This window comes from Megalops cyprinoides, chromosome 25 (genome assembly GCF_013368585.1).
Source record: "Megalops cyprinoides isolate fMegCyp1 chromosome 25, fMegCyp1.pri, whole genome shotgun sequence".
Lineage (NCBI taxonomy): Eukaryota > Metazoa > Chordata > Actinopteri > Elopiformes > Megalopidae > Megalops > Megalops cyprinoides.
In genome coordinates this window covers 9567920-9592635 of record NC_050607.1, presented here as the reverse complement: position 1 = coordinate 9592635, position 24716 = coordinate 9567920, and the positions used below count along the sequence as shown (strand labels likewise).

General features: G+C 42.6%; 1 protein-coding gene across 1 annotated transcript; it reads right to left on the bottom strand.

Moving 5' to 3' along the window:
• Positions 1 to 6615: 6615 nt before the first annotated feature.
• On the bottom strand, positions 6616 to 24005 carry zgc:113263 (uncharacterized protein LOC503753 homolog). The gene is made up of 25 exons (XM_036519699.1): positions 23972 to 24005; positions 22354 to 22556; positions 21693 to 21797; positions 21398 to 21493; positions 21211 to 21321; positions 20578 to 20701; positions 19579 to 20053; positions 19427 to 19485; positions 18632 to 18881; positions 18017 to 18147; positions 17234 to 17471; positions 16689 to 16870; positions 16209 to 16254; positions 15965 to 16107; positions 15244 to 15490; positions 14640 to 14818; positions 13933 to 14191; positions 13507 to 13691; positions 12962 to 13187; positions 11011 to 11156; positions 10328 to 10583; positions 9557 to 9729; positions 8779 to 9037; positions 8039 to 8133; positions 6616 to 7883 (listed from the first exon to the last, which is right to left on the bottom strand). Exons 1-25 carry the CDS (start codon positions 24003 to 24005, stop codon positions 7135 to 7137), a joined length of 4971 nt encoding a protein of 1656 aa, XP_036375592.1. The 3' UTR covers positions 6616 to 7134.
• Between the last annotated feature and the right edge of the window lie 711 nt (positions 24006 to 24716).

Genomic DNA, 24716 nt, shown 5'->3' with positions numbered 1-24716 from the left:
ACTATATCTTCAACTGCACAAACATTTTGAATACACAATAGTAGTTTTAGAACAATATATGTTTGACAATGATACTGGAAGTTATGACAGTATTTGTCAAAAGTGCCACATACTGAAGACACACACTGATTTCAACATTGCAGATGCCTGGCTGACTGTTACATCGTCCTTGATTTTGTATGCAGTAAATATGTGGTGCACAACTAAAAAAACCCCCACACTGTTATGGACAACACAGGGATTCATTTCATCAACAGGGTATTGTATTATCCAAACGATATCAATTGCATGAGAATTTATATTTACAGCCACATATCAAAACTGTTCTAACATAAAGCTTAATGGAATCTGTATCAGGATGACCAGATAAAATATAAATTTTCTGTTGTATTTGGTTGGGGCAACATGAATTTATACACAGTCAGTCTAACCTTGACTCAGCCTACTCTGGAGCGGGTCAAGAGATCTGTAGCGTGTTCCCATGGCAATGAGCCTTTTTTAGGTATAGAATAAAGAGGGATAGCCCACAAAGCTCTCTTTGCAAAATATCACCCTGGTCTATTGTTCAACTTGAAAATGTACACAATAAACATGTGCACAGTCAAACCCAGGGAAAGTCTGCGGTTGGATGCATCCGTTAATTTTATACCAGCCTCATAAAAGTCTCATGACGTGTGCTTGGCACATCCAATTTTTCACTTCCCAGGCTTGACTTTCAGATGCTTTCTGGCTTTAAATAAATTAAATTATTTCAATGAAGTTCCAATGAGAAGGAAAGTTTGAATTATGAATGACAAACAGCCTCATGTGGGCATAAAGAAAATTTCATAAGCTAACAAACACCACTCTGTGTGAAGGGCTGTTTTGGCCTTTGCAGATTCCTGGAATTCCCACTGACTGCAGGCTTTTCCCTTTACAGGCCTCTCCCCCTACACATCATCGGAAAGACCCAGAAGAAGGGGTGTGTTCTGAAGAAGGCAGAAAATAAAGCAAGACATAGGTCAAATAAACAGATACTTGACGAGTAATATATGTTGATGAAATATGTAAAATATTAAATCTAGAATATAAGGAATGTATGAGTATCACACAGCAAAATATATATTTTATATTTCAAATTAATAACCACCATCTTCACATATGCAATGTTGTTATAATTAACATTAATATTATGAATATGTGTATTTTTATGATAAATTTTACAAAGCAAGCATGAAATCACAACAGTATCTGTATGCCTGTATTTAAACATACTTTCCTTATATTTTGGATTTGATGTTATATCATATATTACTTTTTCATAAGGGAGTACACCATTCCATTCACCACAGACTCGATTAGCAGGAAAACACCAAATCAGTGTCTGTCCAAAAACTCTGTGCCATGACCATATTTGGTGCACAAGCCCTCCATTTAAAAAAGTCCTTTCCTTAACAGGTCAGATGTACCAGGCTGGCATTATAGCTTAGTTTGCTGGAAAGGAGGCTTCCATTACAAATGGTCTATTTCTGATTTTTTTTCCCCCTGTGTCATTTCACAAGTCTTGACATTTGTCAGGTACCAGAACTGCATTCATGTACAGACCAATGAGTGCAAGACAAGACAGGCCACTCACTCATCACTGATGTGAGACATACATCAGTTCAGTGTGCAGCTGGTGAATTCAAACAGTTCAGCTTCAGCCTCAGACATTTTTTTTTATCAGAGCTAATTCTAATTCCATTGTTTAACACTCATTTTACCACTTGTCGAGCAACAATGTTACCCTGACTGCCTTCCAAAGGACAAAGCACATGAAACCAGAAACCTTTGTTAAGCTATTGCGATACTCAAAGTTACGAATCACACCCAGACATAGAATGAAATCAGACACAGAAGTGAGACATGAATCTCATCTGAAACAAGCATCGGCAGGTATAAACATGAGGAAAGAGCTGTTGCAAGGTTTTAAGTGGATCTGTTCTTGTGCTGTTAATCGATACAATGATTTCAATTGCGGCCAACTACAGTGCCAAAAACTCTGATGGAGAGGGGTGACTTTCCATAAAGGACACCTCGGGTGGTTCTCGAAGTGAAAAACTCAGGGAAAGTGTTGGGTTAGATGTAAAAGGAACACTGATTTGATACACACTTGTTTGTACAAGTCAACATTCTCTAGGACTCTTTTTCTGGAATACATACCGACTTCTAACATTGTGACAAAATTCAATATTAAATGCTGATCTGTTAATATACACTGCATGATATTTGAAAAATTACCAATTGACTTTTTGTCAGACAACAGCCTAAGATGTCCTTTAAGGAAAGGTCACCTTGCTGTCCTGTCCAAGAGTTCAGTTGCCACCAGGCCATGGCCAAACCAAATGCATAGACCATAAATGCAATGAAACGATTTTTGAAATAGAGTGTTATACTCCACCTTTCCACTCGGGGGCAGCATGTGGTCCCAGGATCACTTCTGCTAGGGTGTGTCGAAGAGTTCTGCAGTGGAGGTGATGGGAGATGAAGCCCAGGGTGACCATATCCGTGTTAAGATTCTCAGATGAGATGATCTCAATTCAAGTCAAAATCTGAAAATCTCTGACAGCAGTGGGCCAGTGCAGTTTTCTGAAAAGAAGGCAAGAGACGATAATATACATGAACATCACAGGACTGGAAGTGCAGTATGCTGGATGACCGCTGCTACGCTGCAGACTGAGCACGTGTTTGTTCTCACCCTCCAGAAACAAGGCCACCCGAGAGTGGGAACTGTGCTGCTGCTGACAACTGAGGTCACAAATCCGGCTGTCACTTGGACGCACACTCCTTCAGCTTCACTACCCACTGACAGAACTACCTCCCGCCCGCTCTGGACTGCTGTGATCGAACGTGCCATCCTCAAAGATCCAGCCGCTTCCATCTGAACTGCTGAGCCCTGCCCTGCCGTTCCCTTTAACCAGACTCTTCAACTCAGCCGCCCGAGTGGGGGAAAAAAATAACCCAGCTCTATCAATGGATTACTTATCATAGCTCTTAAGGTGTAATGTTATACCAGGGATTACACCCAGCAAATACATAATGACATGCCATTTAATGCAAGGGAGAGGATATGGCAGTCACGTAATGGAAAGCCTTAGATGCTAGTGTCATGATAATAATGTATCTGTGACTATCTGGGCTGGTAGGTCTGTTGCATGGGATAACCATGTGCTGCTAATGCCTGCAAAGAAAATGTACCTGTCATCTTCTGCGCCTTACACCATTCATTCTTTGAGAACAGCAGTCAGCCTGCTTTGAGCAAAAGACCCAAGACTTAACATGCAAGAGGTCTGTGTGAAGACTTGGACCTCTTTTTTGGTGGGTTCTGTTCATAGCCTCATAGCACAGATCGCGGTGTATTTGTTTTTGAATCAAGAGCTGCCTGAATCTGTCAGGACACACCCTCCACGGCATTCGAGACTGTCTCCAGTTGGCCCAGAAGCAAGGGGGCCGGCGATAAGAAATCATTTTGTCCTAACGATTGCCAGGCTGCACGGAGCTCGCTGTCGTCCCCAACTGTAGAAGCACACTGATACATCCCCAGGCACTTTAAAACCACACTGTAGCACAAGCGTGTGCGTGTGTGCGTGTGTGCGTGCTTGTGTGGTGATCCCCCCCCACAGTCACGCAGTGGGAGGGAGGGGTTGGCAGGGTGCGATGGTGGGGTAGAAGCCAGGGGAGACGGTGGTGGAGGGGTCATAGATGTAGATGACGCAGAGATGTCAATCTCGCTATTACTGAACAATAAACACTTTTTTGAGAAAACTGACAAATGAGTTTCTCTCCTTAATTGTGTGTGCTAGTGCAAATATGTAATACATACATCTTCATATTTAGTCGCATTATAGACCTACACCATAGCTTTTAAACCACAATCGCAACCAGACACACAAAACATACATGTATCTAACGCATGAACACACTAGCCCCATACACTCCTGTCTCCTTCATCTCCTGATTTCCTGCATGACAATATCAAAAAGCAGCTCTCCCTCTGGTGGCGAGTGAGTGTAACGGCAACTTGGATGAAGCAGGAGAGTGCTGGATTGTGGACTGACAGAGAGAGAAGGGGACCGTGCTGTGTAGATCAGGACTTGAACAGGACAACCCCCTGTGACACTGTGCCACACCGCTGGGCCTCAGCTCCTTCTTGATGACCAGCTGGCTTTGTCTGCATTCTCCCCTGTGTGGCATAACCACAGGCCAATTTAAGACAATGGCAACAAGACCAATGAAAAAATCTTGTTCAAAATGCGCATGTGGAGGAGGTCATATTCACCAGGACTGTTTTTGCCTATTTGGGATTTCTGTCTGTTAGCCACACCAAGATGACAGGATCAGTGCATCTCTCTCCCACAAATCTCAGTAGTTCTTGGCCTGCGCTAGTTAGGGTGTGCGAGTATTTCTTCAGGCTGCTGATCAACTGTCTCACCCGGGACATTTCTTCAAGCATCTTCCTGTGGGGTGGAACAACAGAAGAGGCCTTTGTACAAACATACCCTGGAATCCTTACAATGTTCAATAGCCAAGCCTGTATTAGTTTCATGGTGCACCCAAAACTCACACTCACAGACCAACAACTTGTTAAGGAATAGGAGTTAACGCTTCAAGAACTTTTTTAATAAAAGACTGGAACCTATCTGCAAGTTTAATTATGTAATCAAAATAAAATCACTGTCACAACAATTCATGGGTGCCTGATAAATAGTGTGATAATTTTCATATCTTTATTTTTGATAAGGAAAATAGTTTAATTGTTCAATAGTTTAAGTATAATTGGGTATCTCCTACTGTACATCTGATTTACTAAATAAAGACACTATTACATATTCCAAATGAGAAAATAGGTTAGGGATCAACACTCCTGGACTATCCCGGAAAACCAGCCCCTACCTTTGCTGCACCTTGTGCTGTCTTTTTCAAACCAATCAGTCCAATATCAGCCAAAATACTGGGCAGAATGTTTTTAGAGGACTTTGCTGAGAACGTCATTGTGGAGAAAAGAGCTAAGGTGGCCATGGATGATACTGTTAAGGTGCTAAATAGTTCTGAACTGTGAGGAAACTGTAGTCCTCTGGATCTGGCTAAAGCCCCTAGTATTCGGCCCATCACTCTGCTCTCTGTTGTGTGTCCCGCATACGAATCTCTCCCGTCGGGTGAATCTCTGTCATCTTTGCACTCCTCCGTTAGCTGCTGCAGAAGCCTCTGGATGTCCTTCCCAATCGCCTCGTCCTCCTCCATGACTTCCTTCGCCTTCTTCATGGTCTTACTCTCACAAAACTTCTCCACCATAGACGCGCCGATGGTCACAGCGGTACCAGCGCTCCCAGTCATCTTGGTGACTGTGCTGGCATAATGATTCTCCTCCAGCTCTGTGGCCAAGGCCTCCAGCTGCACAGCAAAGCGCCGCCGCCGGTCCAGCCAGGAGAAGAGCCGCTCACACAGTCGGTCTGCTACGTCCATGGAGTCACTGAGAGGAGGGGCAGAGAACAGGGAGCGTTGAAGTGGGTTAATGGAAAACAGGAGGGGAGGGGGAGAGGAGGGGGAGCTGGGAAGGACTGGGATGTGGCCTGGAGATTAAGAAGGAAAACAGAAAAAAATTACTTTGTCTTCAGTTCACCATGTCTTTATAGATCTAGATAAGGGCTTTCAAAAATTGTAAAGGAAACTGTAATCTCACATGATTGCTACTGCATTTTAGTATGACCTGATACAGGCGACATCTTTTTGTCAAAAATAGGAAATGAGAGCATATTCAAAGTCACATTAAATATGTGCATACGCTGACAGTCAAACTGTTTTGAAGTAACTTGCTGCTCTGGATAAGCACGTCTGCTAAATGTCAGTAACTTGGCAGGGTGAAGACTGGCGGAGCCACACAATCGTTCCACCAGCTGTCCACAACATCTGAAGTGAGACAGACGAGGAGGGTCTTCAGTCTGCATTAGAAGATGGCCACTGAGTTACATTTATTCATTTGGAAGACACTTTTATTCAAAGTGACTGAGGTAGAGTACAACACAAGCGAAAACCCATACGAGGTTAACAATATTAGAGGCGCTGCATGACGAGTTTTCAATGGTTGGCCAAACAAGGTACAAGCTAGCTGGTAGAGATAACGAGTCCGTTAAACCATTAGATTAAGTTTTTTTTCTTACACCTACTGTTACTACTACTACTACTGCTAATAATAATAACAACAATGATGCATGAAATCTTTAAAATACAAAACATGAGCTTCGTGGTATCAACAAAAAGTGCAATTTACAGTATTTTCTCTTACCTCTAAAGTTATTTCCTAGATTATCTCGAAGAACAAGTGGAGTTTTGATTCAGTTTAACAGTTTAACAGTCTGCTTGTAAACAAGTATACAAGTAATGGACATTGGACAGAAATTCATAAGGAAGGTGTTATTATTACACACTATTAAACCTAACTGTTTGCAAAAGATTACTGCCAAAACCAAACACACAAAATACATTATATCAGCAAAATACCAGTAGTAGTCTTAAAGGTCCATACTCCGAATCCAACAGAGAGTGAAACAATCTTCACTGTGCTTAGTGAGTATCTGTTACATTTTGACAAGCCTGTTTCTGAATACAAAATGCGATCCCAGGAGAGTAAATACAACACAGAAAAAGAGCAAATTTACTGGAGAGCCCCCAGGTCGTAATAAACTACATTGACAACTTGCACAAAAATCTTCACATTGTTCAATTGTACCAAACCAGCCACTGGCTAATTGGCCTCACCTGCCAATTAAGGGCAAGATGAATACATGTGTAAGGCTGCAGGATGATGACTGGTTTGGCTGTGTGCTCAGGCAGGTTTTTTGGCGGATTGTAAATAAATGACTGGCTTTTGAATATGTGCTCTTCCTGTTCTGCTGTTTTGTGAGAAGTGTCAACCAGCTACTCCGCTCGGCAGAAACACACATCCTGATCATTACATTACAGGCATTTCAGCACCAACTGCAATGACATTACAATACCGCTATTGGTATTGGCAAGATCATCTCACAGCATGCCTCAGCTCCTGTTTCCCATATGGGCTCGCTGGTGTATCGTCAGGTTAAAGGGCTGAGGGAAGCTCTTCTGGCAAAGCAAGCAGCGTTAGGGCTTCTCCCCGGTGTGGATCCGCACGTGCCGCTTCAGCTGGTTGGTGGTGAAGAAGCGTTTTCGGCACTCCGGGCAGGGGTAGGGCCGCTCGCCCGTGTGCGAGCGCTGGTGCACCGTCAGTTTGCTGGACATGGAGAAGGTCTTCCCGCACGCGGAGCACGCGTAGGGCCGGGTCTTCGTGTGCGAGCGCTGGTGCACCGTCAGGCTGCTGGACCTGGAGAAGGTCTTCCCGCACGCGGAGCACGCGTAGGGCCGGGTCTTCGTGTGCGAGCGCTGGTGGAGGAGCAGCTCGCCCGAGGAGCAGAAGCGCTTCCCGCACCGGGGGCACAGGAAGGGCCTCTCTCCGGTGTGGATGCGCTGGTGCCTGGTGAGGGTCTGCAGCTGGGCGAAGCTCTTCCCGCAGTGGGGGCAGAGGTACGGCCGCTCCCCCGTGTGGGTGCGCAGGTGGCCCCGCAGGTCGTACTCGTTGCCGAAGCGCATGCCGCAGTGGGGGCAGGGGTGCCGCCGCCGCCACGCCCCGTTGTGGGTCAGCTGGTGCTTCGCCAGGTACCGCGGGCAGCTGAAGGTCTTGCCACACTGGGAGCAGACGAACGGGCGCCCCGCTGTGTGGGTCAGCGTGTGTTGTACTAGGTGCGACTCAAACCGGAAGGCCTTCCCGCACCGGGAGCACCTGTGTGGCCGAGGCCGGGGGGGCGGAGCTTCAGGGGCGGTGCTGGGAGACGTGTGACTCGCTGTGGCCCCTCCTGAAGGAAGAGAGCCGATTACTGAGGGAAATATCAAGGTCACAGAGAACTATGCTGACAAGGCAGAGCTCGAAAAAGCATAGATGCCACTAATATGTTTCTAGTATGTGTACACAACCTTGAAGCGTGAAGCAAGAATTACAACATTATATTACCTCTCTCCTGGTCAGAATCAGCAGAGAATGGGGCCTTTTCTCCCATGATTGCTTCCAACTGATTGTAGAACTTGCATTCCACTTGTTGCTGTCTCCTTGAAACCAGTGAAGGAAGAGAAACTTGCTTGTGACCTGAGCTTTATTTTACATTAATTTACATCTACTCTGCTATATATACCCCTTCCCAACCTTTTCTTTTGTCTGTTGGTTAATTTAATTCTTTTTTCTGCTATCATCTCTGGGTTTTCCGGTTTTTCCAATTCCCCTTGCACTCTGTCCAGCTCTTTGTGACAATGTAAACACAAAAAATGAACAACAGCAAAAGGTTTAATTGACTCTTCACAATCTTTTGATACTGTACAACAACGTCTCTTTTAAGACTTTATACAAGTCAAACGATTGCATGTAGAGCTCGAATTCTGATCTGCTGAACTCTTCTCTAGTCCGCTTGCACTAGGTATCAGGAGAGAACATGTAAGCATTTGAACTGTACCTTAGGGCCGCAAAAACATGTCTGCTTTCATCTTTCAACCCATTTGAAGCCTTTAAGTCCTTTAATATGATGTAATGTGATTAAAGCCCCACATGTTGCAGCTAACTAGTGGGCTGACAACAAATAAACACTCATCTGTAATGATGGTGAAGACACACAGCAGAAATTTGCATACTGTCAGGCAGACAGAGGTTAGCTCAGCATTTCCATTAAAGCGGCTCTAGGTAAAATGCAGCTCTGCACTCACGGGCTGTCAGAGCACTGGCGGAAACTCGTCTTCAGTCGTTTGATCCTCGACTGGCACTGCTGTGGTGTTCTGGAGTATCCTCGGGCGGCCATCTTCTTTGAAATCTGACTGAAGAGATGTCTGTTCTTGACACACCCCTTCAGTTTTTCCTGAAATTCATCCTCTCCCCAAAGATTAAGAAGGGCAAGGGTCTCCTCCTCTGACCACAGGATGTTGCTGGTTTCATCCAGCATTATGATGCTGGCTGCTCCTTGAGAATCTAAACAAATGATATCAGAATCAGAATCATCTTTAATGACCACATGACCGAGGTCGGTGGAATTTGCTTTCGGTACAGCATGAAGGATAAGCTCAATTTCAGTAGCGTCAGTAACATCAAACATAGGCATATAATAACATCACATCAGACATTCAACAACATCACATTAAACATTAGAGACAGTGACTAGCACGGCAGACAACGTTCACAGATGCTACATGGCAAATTTCACAGACAATATTCACATGACATTGATGCCTAGGGTAGCACTGAATCAGGCGGGTTTGGTTTTCTCTCTCCCCTTGCACGACACTGATGGGAAGCATGGAACCTTAAATCAACATACTTTCAGCCTTGGGCTATGAGCTGGGCCATAACAGAGAAAACAGTCTTTCTGGTGGCATGTGTGAAACTACATCTGACCCAATTTACATGGAACTACCTCTAAAAACATATTACGCCACCTGCTGTCCACAGGCAGACAAATTCATCCATTTTAAACAGTTTGTTTTATCAAACCTGTGTCCATGCCAGGATCAGAGGCGGGTTTTCCACCTGCAGATGCCTCAGCAGTCTCTGCCTTTGTGTCATCAGCTTGTGCCACCAAAGGAGCAGTTGTGCGAAGTTCACTGCCGAGCGTGCGTTCTAGTTTATTGTAGAACTTGAATTCCATTGGTTCTCTTCCACTCGCACTAGGTGTCAGAAGTCAAAACGTACCAAGGACTTGAAAATTTCACATTGCAACCTTCTTAAAGTATTCAGAGATCAAACATTATATGCTCCAAGATCATTTTCATGATGCACCCCATTTCATCATGTTCTTGAATGGAAACATCTGATAAACCACTAAAAACTGACTACTTTTATTCAGCGTATCAAGTGGTGAATCATTCTGTACATTCATTGCAATTAGTACCTATTTTCAGGATACTTTGAAAGGTGATCTATAGGATCACTTAACATGGTTTTAGTTAACAAATGCATGTTTAAACAAATAAATGTTCAAAGGAATTCTTTCTTTAACATTTCTACAGTACTGACCTGCTGACCTTCAAGGATGTACATACATACATACACTAAAAAAATTGAAATATATAGTATATAGTAGCATATAGTAGCAATATAATAATATGATGCCAGGCTCTCACTACAAAGCTTCCTTAATGAATACCTGCACTATCAGGTTTAACTTAAGGGTGAATATTTCTGAGTTGCTAAGCAACAGCAGTTACCCATTCAATTCAATGTTTCCGTTTATGTGGCAGTAAGTAAATGTACTTCTGCACTTACATGTTGTCAGAGCACTGGTGGAATATTGACTTTAGTCTCTTCACCCGAGTTTGGCACTGCTGGGGTGTTCTGGAGTATCCTCGAGCGGCCATCTCCTTCGAAATCTGAGTGTAAACAGGCCGGTTCTTGATACATCCCTTCAGTTTTTTCTGAAATTCATCCTCTCCCCAAAGGTCGAGAAAGACGAGCGTCTCTTGCTCTGACCACGGGACGTTGTTGGTTCCGTCTCTCGTGATGCTCACTGCTCCGTGCGAATCTGAAAGCAGAAAATGACATGTATTTAATTCCTGCACCAGTCTGGTTTGGAAAACTTTGCACTCTACCTCCTAGTGTGATATTTGATGAGAAGCAAGGAACCTTAAATCAACACTCACTTTCAGCCTCAGGCTATGATCTGGACAAAAACAGAACAAACTGGTATCTAATGGAATGTGTGAAACATCTGACCTAAGTTACATATAATTACAACTACCTGTAAAATGTTAGGTCTATTTTGAACTTTCAAATTCATAAGGTTAGTATTAAATTAACTGGTTATTTCAGTACATTGTATTTAACGTAACAATTAAGCACATCTTAATCCTAGAGATAAGATATGCATTCATCTAACAGAACCTGTGATGTTCATAAATGATAAATTATCCAACCTGTCTCCTGGTTAGAATCAGAAGAGGGGTCTTCACCTGCAGATGCTTCAGCAGTAGACAGTTCATCTGTAGAGGGAGTCTCTCCATTTGTGTCATCATCCTGTGTCACCACAGGAGCAGTGGCAGGGACTTCATTTATGCACTCCAGTTCACTGCATTCTGATCCTTCTCTTGCACTCAAACTAGGTATCAAGAGAACATGTATGTAGGATATGAATACAAACAGAATTGCAACAGAATGTTGGTTTTCCCATCTCCACCTTTTTAAAGCCTTCGGTGATGAAACATTACATGCAAAAATCAATTTACAAAAGATCAAAACTTCTGAACTATTGATTTCATTTACACACTTCATACCCTAATGAAACATTGCTTGTTTTGAAGCATTTATATTCACTGCAATGATTTATAATAGCCTTCAAATATAAATGCATGTAGTATAATTATTTAAATTAATACCATGCATCTTTATTGAAAAACCCTTCCAAAAGACTTTATTTGTATTTGTTTTGCAAGGAAAACACAATTGCAATTAAGTTATCTTTTAATGTATAATTAATACTACATAATACTCATACCACAAATGTGTAAAATCACTAAACATTTTAGATAGGAAGTCCTACTTGTTACAATATGGCTTTTTCAGATAACCCATTTTAAGAAGGGTCATTGGTGCTTAGTAAATGATACACCTTCAAATGTAACTTTAAATTAATTTTATTTTTAATTAAAGGTATGGGCTACATTTAATTGGTGGTGGTTGCATGTTTCATACTTGTTGTCAGAGCCCTGGCTTAAACTCAGCTTCAGTCCTGTCACTTTCATTTGGCACTGCTCTGGTGTTCTGGTGCACCCCTGCTCAAACATCTTCTTTGAAATGAAAGCAAAAACGTGCCTGTTCCCGGGACAATCTTTCAGAGTTTGCTGAACTTCGTCCTCAGCCCAGATTTCAGTCTCTTGGTCTGTCTGTGGGATTGTTCTACTTCCACCTAGGTTGCTGTTCACTGCTTGAGAATCACAGTACAAATGACAAGCATGCAAACACCATCTGTTGATCATTTATCAGCTTTTCACCAATATGCCAGTTTACTTCCTTATTGCTACGATGGTTTGCAACTCAAACACTAATCAACATGCGCTTTACACCTCAGAAACATTCCTCATCGTCACACAAGCACCCGTGCAGCTAAGAGTAACAGATTCATGCGTTTTACTCCTTCACGAATTTGTATGAATACAGAATAAGCTGAAACTCGTCTGATGGTTAAAGGACTCATCACTAATTCGGTGTGTGGTGCCTAAAACATGGTACAGAACATAAAGGTTGTGGCAGTGCTACTGTACCTCTCCCCTGAGCAGAATCAGCCATGGATGCTCCAGCTGTAGACTCCTCCACTGCAGAGCAGGTGTCTCCAGCACTGGCCTCCCTGACAGGCTTCTTCCCCAGAATCCTTTTCAGCTGATCGTAAAACTTACACTCCTTCTGCTCCTGTCCTCTTCTGCTCAGAGCAGAGAAAAGCCAATATTAAGGGTAAGACCTTTAACATAGGACTACAAAAATCTTCTCGTTTAAATATTTTCAGAAAATCTTGATATGAGAGGGGAAAAAAAAACTTGAATTACAAATGGAAAGACACGAAAGAACATTCTTCTTACATGTGACAAAACCTTGGGAAAATATTCGAAAATGAATGAAATAAATGACATATTGCCGTATGAACACTGCTTGTGCCTTACAAAGATATTCCGCAAGTAGGTGCGGTTTTGTGTGAGCTTTATCCAATCCATTTCATCTGACAAGCGCCCTTGAAGAAATTTTTCATGGAGGAATTTGACTTTAAAACTACTTTTCACATATTTAAAAATTGTTACTTTACAGGACGCTCCATTTGAAGTGGGTTGCATTAGCAAACAAAATGCATTCAGAAACAGCTCTGTGCAGGGCAGTACTTACTTGCAGGTGCCAGAACACTGAAGGAAACTTAACCTGAGTCTCTTAATCTTCGACTGGCACTGCTCGGGTGTCCTCGGGTACCCTCGAGCGAACATCTTCCGTGAAATGACGACAAAAATGCGTCTGTTTTTAATGCAGGCCTTCAGCTTTCGCTGGATTTTATCCCCTCCCCAGATGTCAATAAGAGCGAGGGTCTCTTGCTCTGACCATGGGATGCTGTTGCTTCCATCAACCACTGTGATGGATGTTCTCTGAGAATCTACAGACATATGACACCCACGTGAGTAAAGTTATTTATTTGGTGGTGTGTTTAACACAAAAACTCATCATTGCTCACTGTGCCAGACTGGACTGGTAAACTCATTCTCCCTTGCATGACACAGGATGGGAAATATGGAAACTTAAATCAATATACTTTTAGCTTTATGCTATGATCTGGACCAAAGCAAACTGGATTTCTAACTGCAAGTGTGAAACCACATCTAACACATTTAACCTTACCACCACCTGTAGAAATATGACAACAGGTGTCCACGGACAGTCACATTCATATGTTTAGTCAACTGGTTTAATCAAACCTGAGTCCGTGTCAGAATCAGAAGTGGAGTCTTCAACTGTAGATATTCCAGCTGTAGATGTGGTCCCTCTGACTGTGTCATTATTGGAGTCCACAGCCACAGGAGCAGCGGTGAGCAGCTCTTTGCCGAGTATGCGCTCCAGTTTATGGTAGTACTTAAATTCCATTGGTTCTCTTCCACTTGCACTTGGGATCAGAAAAGACATGTAAAAATTTCACATCTCAACCCTCAAAAGTATTCCAAGATCAAGCATTACTTTTCTTTATAAATGCCCTGAAATCACATCTGAAACCCTGTGAAAACTGACGTCATTTGGGACATTTTTATATACTTTTTCGTCACTGATAAACCATTGATAAACCATTGAATTACCTATTCAATTAAATGTGTAGATGTTATTGATAGCAAATATTGATCTGCACTTACATGCTGTCAGAGCACTGGCGGAAACTCGCCTTCAGTCTTTTCACCCTTGACTGGCACTGCTGTGGTGTTCTGGAGTATCCTCGGGCAGCCATCTTCTTTGAAATCTGACTGAAGAGATGCCTGTTCTTGATACATCCCTTCAGATTTTCCTGAAATTCATCCTCTCCCCAAAGATCAATAAGAACAAGGGTCTCTTGCTTTGACCAAGGAACATTGTTGGTTCTGTCAGTCATGGACATTTTGACTGCTCCTTGCCAATCTAGGTGCATATAACAGTGAACACATAAAATAAAGTAAGTGGAAGTAATATATGAACTGTAAAAATGCACCTGTGAAATACAGGTGAAAGTATGGTTTATCACAATCTGACACTTTCATTGTATGAGTAACACCACCCATTTAGTTCATGGCAACATTCAGGTTTGAGATGGATGATGATATGATTTTGGCCTGTAATGGGATAGAAAACCAAACCAGACCTTATGAAAACAGTTTCTCATTCCCAGTGTAAAAACCCCTAAACATTACACTAGACCCACTTTATACTGCAGTTATTTAAGATGCATTCTTTTGAATACTTTAGCAGAACCTCAATCACTAATCAGACTATTTTATTTCATGTAATGGCATACACAACAAGTCTTCATCCGAGAGACTGCTTAACAAGATAAATGTGACAAACAAGCCACAGGTGTGTATCACTGTACCTTCCTTCAGGTCAGAAGCAGCAACAGTCTCTCCAGCTGCAGACACTTCCCCTGCACACGAGGGCTCTCCTACGCCGTCACTGCCCAGATCCACAGCAGAGGACACTAGAGGCTTATTCCCAAGTATCTGTTCCAGCTGGTGGTAGAACTTACACAGCACTTGCTCCCTTCCACTTGAACTACGTTCAGGCAGAGGAAAAAGTAGCACGGATCTGAGTTTAAGCAATGCACTGCAAAGTGATTATATAAATACACACACACACACAGGAATTCTAAAGACACTGTACATTTCTACTACAAAAGCCTGTAAGTTAAAAGCAAGTGTGTGTGTAGAAGCAATACTATATCTACACAATTAACAGAAGGTTTCACACAAAATCAGTTACATTCTCATTCTGAGGCACAATCTTAATTTCATAAATAGTTTCTTGCGAAACTGTGAAGCTGTTTGCTTTGAATGCAAATAATGAAGTGATTGCAGGCTTTCGTGTGTTGCTTCAGTCCCAGTCGCTACTGGTAAAACACCATTATTGTGCTCACGTGATGCAGACACCACTCAGAGCCATACAGACTGGCCCAGGCAGCTGCTTAGCTTTGCGCTCACCTCGCTCCCACGCACCGGTAGAAACTAGACTTCAGTCGCTTCACCTTCATGTGGCACTGCTCCGCCGATCTGGAGTACCCTCGAGCCCACATCCTCTTTGAGATGACAGTGAAAACGTGTCCGTTCCTGTAACAGTCTTTTAGGTTTTGCTGAATGTCCTCCTGTCCCCAGATGTCAATCAGCACACGGGTCTCTTGGTTTGTCCACGGGATTTTCTTAGCTCCATCAGTCTTCGGCTTGCTGGCTGCTGCTTGTGAACATAAGTGCCAATCACACACGATCGCTACGGAAGTCACATATACACGCATGTCATTCTGTGTGAATTATGCTCAACGGTTTGCGTTCAATGGAGTACTTAGCCATATTTTGTAAGAGGGAATGTAAAAAGCACTACAAGCTGAAATGGACAATATTTGCATTTTCGCAACAATGTCCAAATAAAATTTTCTATAAAGATAAGCAATGTGTACTGAACAAAGCTTTGACAATTAACTGTTGCACTCCATTTTCCTGTACGCTTTGCAGATGTGGAAACACTGCTGCCCTGACAAGCTGCAGTAACTCCCCCTGGCTTAAAAAAAAAAAAAAACAGTCAGCCTAAGGCAGAACTCCTAAGGACGGTGAACTATAACAGCGCGGTGACTATGTCGATGTGTTCTCAGCGTAAGAGACAAAACACAAAGTGCCATGTGGTGTCTGATTTCTGAGATCACCGCTGTACCTCTCTCCAGATCCGAATCGGCAGCAGAATCCGCTTCTGAAGGCACTCCAGCGCTGTCACCATACGAATCCACAGCCCCAGCCCCGGAGCCAGTTATTGGCTCCGTGTGATCATAGGTCTCGTACTTGTCTTGTTCCGTTCCACTACAATCAGGTATAGGAAGCACAAAAGTACGAAAAATCTGATCCTGGAACAGCAAAACAATCAAATTTCAAGTCCAAATATTTCAAAAAATTGCTCTCACCATGGGATGTCATTGGCTTTGTTGTTCACCAGGATGCTGGCTGCTCCTTGTGCATGAATGACACATGAGAAGAGTGAAGGTAAATTTCCTGGAATACTGTCCTCTCAAAATCTCGAGATGACAGTCAATCATTTTCACTGTTCAAAAGTAGTTTTCTGGACTCCAAAGTACAAAATGACATGGCACGGGGGAACACTTCCACTTTCAGCTGAACTGCAACAGACCAGACTGTTTTCATTTGGCTGGTGTGAAGCACCACAGCCACGACAACCTTTTTTTTTCTTTTGAACTGTTTAATATTTAATATTCACAATAACATAGCAGGTCACAACTTGAATATAACTACCTCATTTATCATAATATAACATACAAATGCATAACATATCTTAAATCTCTGAGATAGCTCTACCACTTTTTGGATAAATTTTCTGAGCAGTGAAAGTGTCAGATGCATAAAGCCAGAGGAATACCCGGCTGTACCTCTCTCCTGATTGGAACCGGCAGCATTCTCCTGCACCTTGCATTCCTGGGCAGCAGAGGTGCTCTCTCCCACGCTGTCAGCGCACACGTCCACAGCACTAGCTGCGAGGGGCTTATTCACAATGATCTGCTCCAACTGATCGTAAAACTTGCAGAACACCTTTTCCCCTCCATCTTTATTGCTGCACACGCACGGGCACAGAGAAGCATGTCAGATCTTTGCTTTAACGCAGTATCATCTTTTCAAAGTCTTATACATTATTATGCACTCTAATAGAGTGCCTCCTAAAAGAGAAACATTCCTTGAACATATTTATATTTGCATGAGGGAGGCCATCCAAGGTCTTAAATGTACAGACACACATACACACACACACACACACACACAAATAGAAATACATACACACAGAACTAGGTCATATATAAATATGAAAATACAGAGTGTATTTTCTGGACATATTAACTACTGACAGATAAAAGACAATTCTGGACAGGATAAACGTATGTGTGTACTGTGTTGCTGCTACATGCAGCCCAGCCCTTACTTATCGCAGCACTGGCGAAACTTCAGCTTCAGCCGCTTTATCCTGGTCTGGCACTGCTCTGCTGTCCTGGAGTAACCCCGATCGCACATTCTCTTTGAAATGAGCTCAAAAATGTGTCTGTTTCTTAAACAGTTCTTCAGATTCCACTGGATGTCCGCCTCCCCCCAGATGTCGATGAGGGTACGGGTTTCTCGGTTTGTCCACGGGATTTTTTTGCTTCCAGCAGCTCCTGGGGAATCTAAACGATAATGACACAAATGACATGGTAGGAGTGACCTATGTGTTAGTATTTCACACAACGGTATCTGAAGGAGTCAAAGATGCTGGGATACGGCAAAACTTGATACAGCAAAAGACTCACTCCTAGGCAAAGGAGCCAATATGGGCTGTGTGAGCCATTTATGTTGTATGAAGAGGATTATGTTTGGTGGTTCATATGGCTTATTATGATACGATATTTAATCTCCTGCTGCGTTTATTCAGATTCATGTTCCTTTGTCTATATATTAATGGGTTAACACAATGATTCCCCTATCTTGTCTAGCAACAATGCTAAGCTGTATGGGAATAAACACAAAGGTAGACAGCAAGTTACCTCAAGATACACTACTCTCTCAAGCTCCAATATTATTAAAGAGCACCTTATGCCATTTTAAATTAATTGAACCAAATATGACCACACAGCAAAAGACAATCATTACAACTACTCATCCAAATAGCTTAATGTGCAGAGTTGGGAAACGTGGCACTGCACGGTTCACAAGGTGCGACATAGAACTCCACCTGTGGCCAAGTCAGAGTCAGTCGTGGACTCTCCGTCTGTGTCCTCGGTCAAATGCACAGTCCCGACAGCAGTGGCCTGGGTTTTATTCCCAATTATTCGCTCCAGCTGACTGTAGAATTTGCACCCTGATCTGTTTTAGAAAACAAAGTGAAAATACGTAAGTGTCGTATTGTGGTAGATAACACTGCACGTAACCCAAATGTTGCCAATTCAAGCCCTCAGTGCAACAGTGCAGTTCTGCCCTTGGGAAACGTACTTAACGGAACTGCTTCAACAAATATCCAGCTGTTTAAATGGATAACATGAAAAAATTGTAATATAACAATGTGTCAATACGACAGCTGAGATTTACCATATATTTTGCTGCATTCCTGCAATATCAAAACTCAAAAACATGTTCCATTATGATATTGTATTATTTAATTGCCTACTGTGTTTACATTTTAGCAATGTGTAAAATGAAAAGTGAGTGTGCTTAAACGAGCAAGTTTAACTAGAGACTAGCCATGTGACTAGACTGACTAGCCATCTTACATCTTAACGTTAAACCAACTATGCAGTCCATTAAGCTAACATTCTTACCCAGGTACAGCAAAATGCAAGTCTGCTCTTACCTGTTGCCATCTGAGGACTGGCGGAAGCTCCACTTCAGTCTTTTAATCCGAGACTGGCACTGCTCAGGTGTTCTAAAGAACCCCTGGGCGGCCATTTTCCTTGAAATGACAGCAAAAATGTTTCTGTTCCGTGTGCAGTCCTTCAAATTGCGCTGGATTTTGTCCCTTCCCCAAATGTCAATGAGGACAAGCGTCTCCCTCTCCGTCCAGGGGATGCTTTTGCTTCCATCAGATAACAGGGTGCTGGCTCCTAGTGGAAGTAAACACAGAACATAAATGGCCAAAGTGAAACCCCTTCCTCGGCTGTCACCGTGAAAGCATGACATATCACATTAAGCATTTTCATACAACAAAATACCAAGAGAAAATGGCAGGATTGGTCAAGGCTGTTTCTCTTTCAGACTGGGATTTCGAAACTGGCCAAGAACTGCTTTCCATTTGCCAAGAGTTACAATACTTTTTGCGAATTATGAGTGAGATATTTTAAAGGACTGCAGTTAAAGCAGACAGTGTTATATAAAATGCAACTTACAGATGGATTGTTAAAAATTGCAAAAAGAACAGAACACTACTCAGGCGCATACATAAAATCGACCATTGACTGGAAGTTTCATAAATGAGAAGTTCTGATAATTGTGCATTACTCCTCATGAAAAAACAAAGCAAGCACAATCTATAAACCAACATTATTTCCGTTCCGTTTCTTAGTCTCCACAGACATTCTTGTCCTACTATAATTCACTGCTTTCCTAAACACAGCTCTGGTGAGGAGAACAGCTAGGAACCTTTCCTCACCTGTGTTTCCTTCCTTGGGGAAGATGACGGGAGACACGCTGCACACTTTAGCACACTTCCTAAAACACAAATGAAAAATGACATGTCAAGCATTTAAAGATGTCATCAAAGACTCTGCCACTGGTTTCTGGAGGGAACACCAGGCAACGTACCTCTTTCTCTTGTGGTTCACAAGCCGGTCCTTCTGCAATTCCCTCATCGCAGAGAACTCTTCCTGTCCCCGTGGAGAATTTCCTTCCTTATCCCCAGTACTTGACACTGGAAGAGGAAGTGTCACTACAGGATGGGAGATGTTAGAGAGATCTAGGCGCTGGATCAGTACAGTGGGCTGCTGGAGCAGACAGGAAACCAGGAGTGACTGGCTCACTGCCTCATGTTGCCCACGATCTGCTTTTCCTTCATGCGCAAGCCCACTGTCAACTCTCAAGTCCACCTTTGTGTGAACCGTGCTGTCAATCATATATTCCAAGTCCTCCTCTTTGCTTTCAGATGCAGGGCTTAAAATGGAGTCACGCATGGACTCCGACTGGCTGTCAGAGTCAATCTGCTCAGTGGCAATAACCACTCTCACTATGGGAGGGAGAGAAAGAGAGGAGAGGATGCAATCACCCATGGTGGAAACAGCATCTGAGAGAGAGGGAAAGAGAAGTTAAATTAATAGGTGGGTAATTTGGAGTAAACCCCCTTATTTAGGCATAATTCGCTCATTTCCAATTTAAAAGTGGGATATCCATTTCTACCGTGGAGGAACTGCATATTTAAATTTTTTATGCATTTTGTGATTTAATTAATTATAGCAGATAGTTTTCTTCATCTTTTTTCATAAGCAGTTAAAAGGACAGTGTAGGCAAATAATTATTTCATTTAATTTTCAAACTTAAAAATTACAAGCAAAAGGTATAACGTTATATATATATATGTATATGCACCTATATCTGTAATATCTGTAATGTTAACTATTGTTTAGACATCCTAGATGTTTACTGCTGTTTACATTTGTGAAAAACTTGATACAAACAATGCACAAATAGGTTTTGATCATGTTGAGCCTGTATGTAAAATTATGGTTCAGTGACGTGATTCTGAGCACTGAGTTTTTCAGATGCCAGACAAGACAAGAGCAATTACAAAAAACTTGTGATAAGGCCTACCATGCCTATCCAGATGGCCAAGACATCTGTGGTGTTGCAGCAGCATCTTCAGCTGCTGTGGATCAGAGACACTGTGAAGACATTCCTCCACACCAGAGGGGGCAGCACTAAGCCAGCGCACTATCTGAGGTAGAAGTGCATGAGGGAGAACTGTCACAATCAGGGAAATTAGAATCAGACTGTACAACTCAGAATTTGTGCTGACTCATTTGAAAGTTGTTTTGTTTGAGGTTTGTGTGTCTTTGGGTGGACATCCACGGCTATAACAGAATAAATACAGTCGAAGAGGAGACTGACTATTTTAACATGGGATAACTGGGAGTCCATTAACATTGGAGATGAGACATACATTTGAGTCGGGGCTGTGTCATTAGCTAACAATGACCAGGAAATTACAGCAGGGGAACTTTTGACTTTGCTCCGCTGTGGTACAGTGAGCTATCTTGACCAGGGTCCTCTTATCGCACCACTGATTAGCACCCTCACCAAACACTGTGGGGCGAACCCTAACATACAGCTGGTGATTCCCAAGTCAAGAGGGGAAAGGGTGAAAAAGCATTTAAAAAAACAACAGTAATGAGAAAAAGCTGGACATGTTGACAAATGAACAAGCGTTGTGGACTGTTTCCGTACCTGTCCCCAGTTTGGCACTGGCAGCAGCTGCTCCAGTCTGGAGACGAACTCGGTCACCAGGAGCTGCAGTGCAAGGTCGTACTGGGGCCCGTACTCGACTGGGAACACCTCCTGAGAAGGATAGTGGGGTGAACAAAGGAAGGCAAGGCCAGCTACAATAAGCAGGAGGGAGAAGAGGGTATCTGACCTGGAAGAAGTGTTCTCTCTCCACTGGGTCTTTCAGCAGAGTTTGCACCAGCTCCAGAAAATTGGCTTCCAACACCTCCAACTCCGTATCACTCATCTGGAAAATGAACAGCGTACATAGAGACACACCAAGCAAACCATCAAGAATGACTGGGACAAAACTTATTTTTCATTGCGCTTCTTTGAACATTTTGCAGGGCTCCCGAAACTGCACTCAAATCTAATGTAGAGGGCTTCAGCCCACACTGCTATATGCCCAGCACTCTAAGGATGGCCCAGCACTGGACATCACTTACTTCGCTATGCAGAGGAGGAGCTACAGGAGGCCGGAACTTGTCCAGGTGGTGCTGGATGGTCGCGGGGTCAGCTAGGTGCTCGCCCCGACACAACTCCAGAATCAGCTGAAAGAAAATTGGACCTGTTAGAGAGGAACTGCAGCTCAACTCACACCTCAGGTGGAGTGCACTCAGTGTGTGAAACAGCTGCTTAAAGCTCTCTAAATCAGACAGTGTGCTGAATTCAACATCGCGTGGCAGGCTAAAAAATATTAATTGTGTATGTATGAAAAACCAACCTACTAATATATGGACTACCTAATCACGAACATTTGAGCTACCTAGCCACTTAACGTTTACCATTTAAACTTAAGCATAATACAGCTATATGCACTCGTAAGTCATAAACTGACAATTGCAAAATTATGCCAGGTGAACATGATAATAGAAGTCAAAATATAAAAAATACAAAATAATAACTAATAAATACAAAATTAAACACTAAATAGTATTTCACATTTGTACATTTTACATTACATTTGTAAAACACTGCCACACTATTCGGCAGTCTAAACCAGGTGCTTATCCTACTAGAGGCAGCCACAACCAAGACACACCCAACCAGAGCTCAAAGATTCCAATGTCTGCCATCACTACCCCCCACCCTTGCTCCTAAACTCACTCTTGCTCGCAGCCCCAGAATGAGTTGGACCCTTTTTCTGTAACTCAGCAGCTCAGGGACCGTCTCTGTCACCAGCGACACAAACTCCTCCAGCTCTCCATAATGCATCACATCTTTCTGCTGGGTCACCAGCCACATGGCCACCGAGGCGAGCCGCAGGGGTGCAGCCAAGAGACGCAAGGAGGAGAGGGGAAGGAAGCCATCTGAAAACAGAGAGTAAAGCATTATCACAGAAAAGTAAAGCAAGCACATCTCAGGGATGTAATCCTCACCTGCTTAGTTGCTTAACCTTAGTGGTTCAACACTGCAGTAATTACAAAATGTCATTTAATTGACAGCCCCAATGAATACAGATCCAAAGAAAGAAACTGCACTTCCTTACATTATATTGGAAGTGTAGCTTACTACTGAAGGATGTCAGATGTCTTCCCCTTTTCCATCTGATCTCTCTCAATACAGTTAACAAACCAGTGACCAATGCAACTGCTAGCTAGCAAAAAAAAAAAAAATCATCTGGTGACTTACTAGCCGCTAACTAGTTGGGTGGAGGAATGGTCCAACTTGACAGATTTTAATATTCTCTGGAATTATAGGGCCTGTGACCCTGGCTAATTCTTAGGTCTCCTCTCCTGTGTTTTTCTACGTGTAGCAAGAAAGTGAACGTGCTGCTCTCTCTATGGTAAGATCTTCGTTTTGTGGGCCAACAGGCTGAGGCCTGAGATGCATCCACAGGATACAGTTCAATTTAGCCTCCAGACTTCACATGCACACCTGGCTGTCTTCAAGCAGTCAGGTCCCAGTCTCACACCTTCAGATGGGATTCCTCCACAGTCATTGCCCTTTTTTATCAGGCATCCATGCAAAGATGCCAAAAGTGCCTGACTTTAGCATGCTTTTTGTCCATTGGTGATGTTTTTTTTTTTTCCTCTCCTGAAGGCAACCTGGCCTTACTCACACACATTTACCCAAATCTAGCCATACCAGCAGAATGTAACTATGCATGATAAGGGGAGTAACAAGAAGGAACTTCGTTTTTTAAACAATGCTTTCATTACTTTATATTTTATTGCAGGATTTAAATTTAATGCTAACCGACATATAAAACCATAGGTGAGGCACAGAGCAATTTCAATTATCTTGTCACAGAAAATAAAACAGATACAACTATACGAGAGACGTATGATCATCACCATATCAACATCTTTTTTTCCTTGACCTAAATGCTTTCTGTTTCTGCACCACAGACCTATTGGGTAAGGTGAACAGGTGAATTGTAAGGGAAACAACTTAAATACATGTGCATTGACGGCACGTGTTTTCTTTAAACAAGGTGAGCATGTACTAATTGTGCCGATAGCATGCCTTATCACCATTTCCGTTAAAATTATCGGGGGAAAAAGATCTCTAAGATATCTGAAATATTGTTTAATTCTGACAAAATCTGTTGTTGGGTTTGCACACTGAAACCACTGAACTGTGATTTACTCCGGCACAAAAAAACGTGGATTACAGCCTCCCAAACACCCACAACACCATTTGTTAATTAATTGAAATCTAGATACTAGCGTTTGCGGTGACTGACGTGCCCACTACAACGCTAGCTAGTCCAGTTACGCACCTCTGTTGTCCTCTGAGAAATGTTTTGTTTCCATCTTGAAGTCCCTGTATATGTTGAAAAACATACGCGTCAATAATTGTTGCAATATTACTTGCGAAATCCTCTTCAGATTTTCACCATGTGCAGACACAGGGTGCAAACACACCCTGAGAGCAGCCTGCAGCTGTACCGGACTGATCTGCCTTGATCCGGTTCAGAGTCCACGCGTGAAGGCCAAAGTGTAGCTACAGAGACACTAGCCAATTAGCTTACTAGCTACCTTGATTATTATGAAATAAATCGGACCCATCTTGATTTCCCATCAGATGAAGTAGAAACAATACTATAATGGGGTAAATCAAATGTCAGGCAATTAAAAGGGAAAAGGTTTGTCAAATGAATAACGTTAAGATAATAATCAAAAGCTAACTTAGTTTGGATTTATAGACGCAATTTAAGATGCCTCACTGTCATTTTATGTTTACCAAGTTAGCGAATACTACTTTTCTTGCTAACAAAATCGCGGGAGGAAAACTTTATTTAACGTTACTGGATATATTGCGAGCTTGGTTGTTATGGGATAATTTTAGCGATCTCACATTAACCAACACTAAATTGCTTATAACAAGAAATTAGCAAAAAACAAAATCATTTGTAAGGGAAGGATACATCGCTCAACAAAGTCATTGCTCCCAACGCTTTGCGAGTGCTTTGCGTTATCACTCTTCCTCAACTGAATCCACCACAGTACAGAACAGCGCGCTTA

What these genes read in the sequence shown, in the direction of transcription:
- zgc:113263 (XM_036519699.1), bottom strand. Translation starts at nt 24,005, where the DNA reads ATGGAAACAAAACATTTCTCAGAGGACAACAGAG. An exon ending in TTTCGCCAGTGCTGCGATAA is followed by an intron (nt 16,871 to 17,233) that starts GTAAGGGCTGGG and finishes GTGCGTGTGCAG; the next exon opens with CAATAAAGATGGAGGGGAAA. An exon ending in CGCCAGTGCTCTGACAGCAT is followed by an intron (nt 13,692 to 13,932) that starts GTAAGTGCAGAT and finishes TCTGATCCCAAG; the next exon opens with TGCAAGTGGAAGAGAACCAA.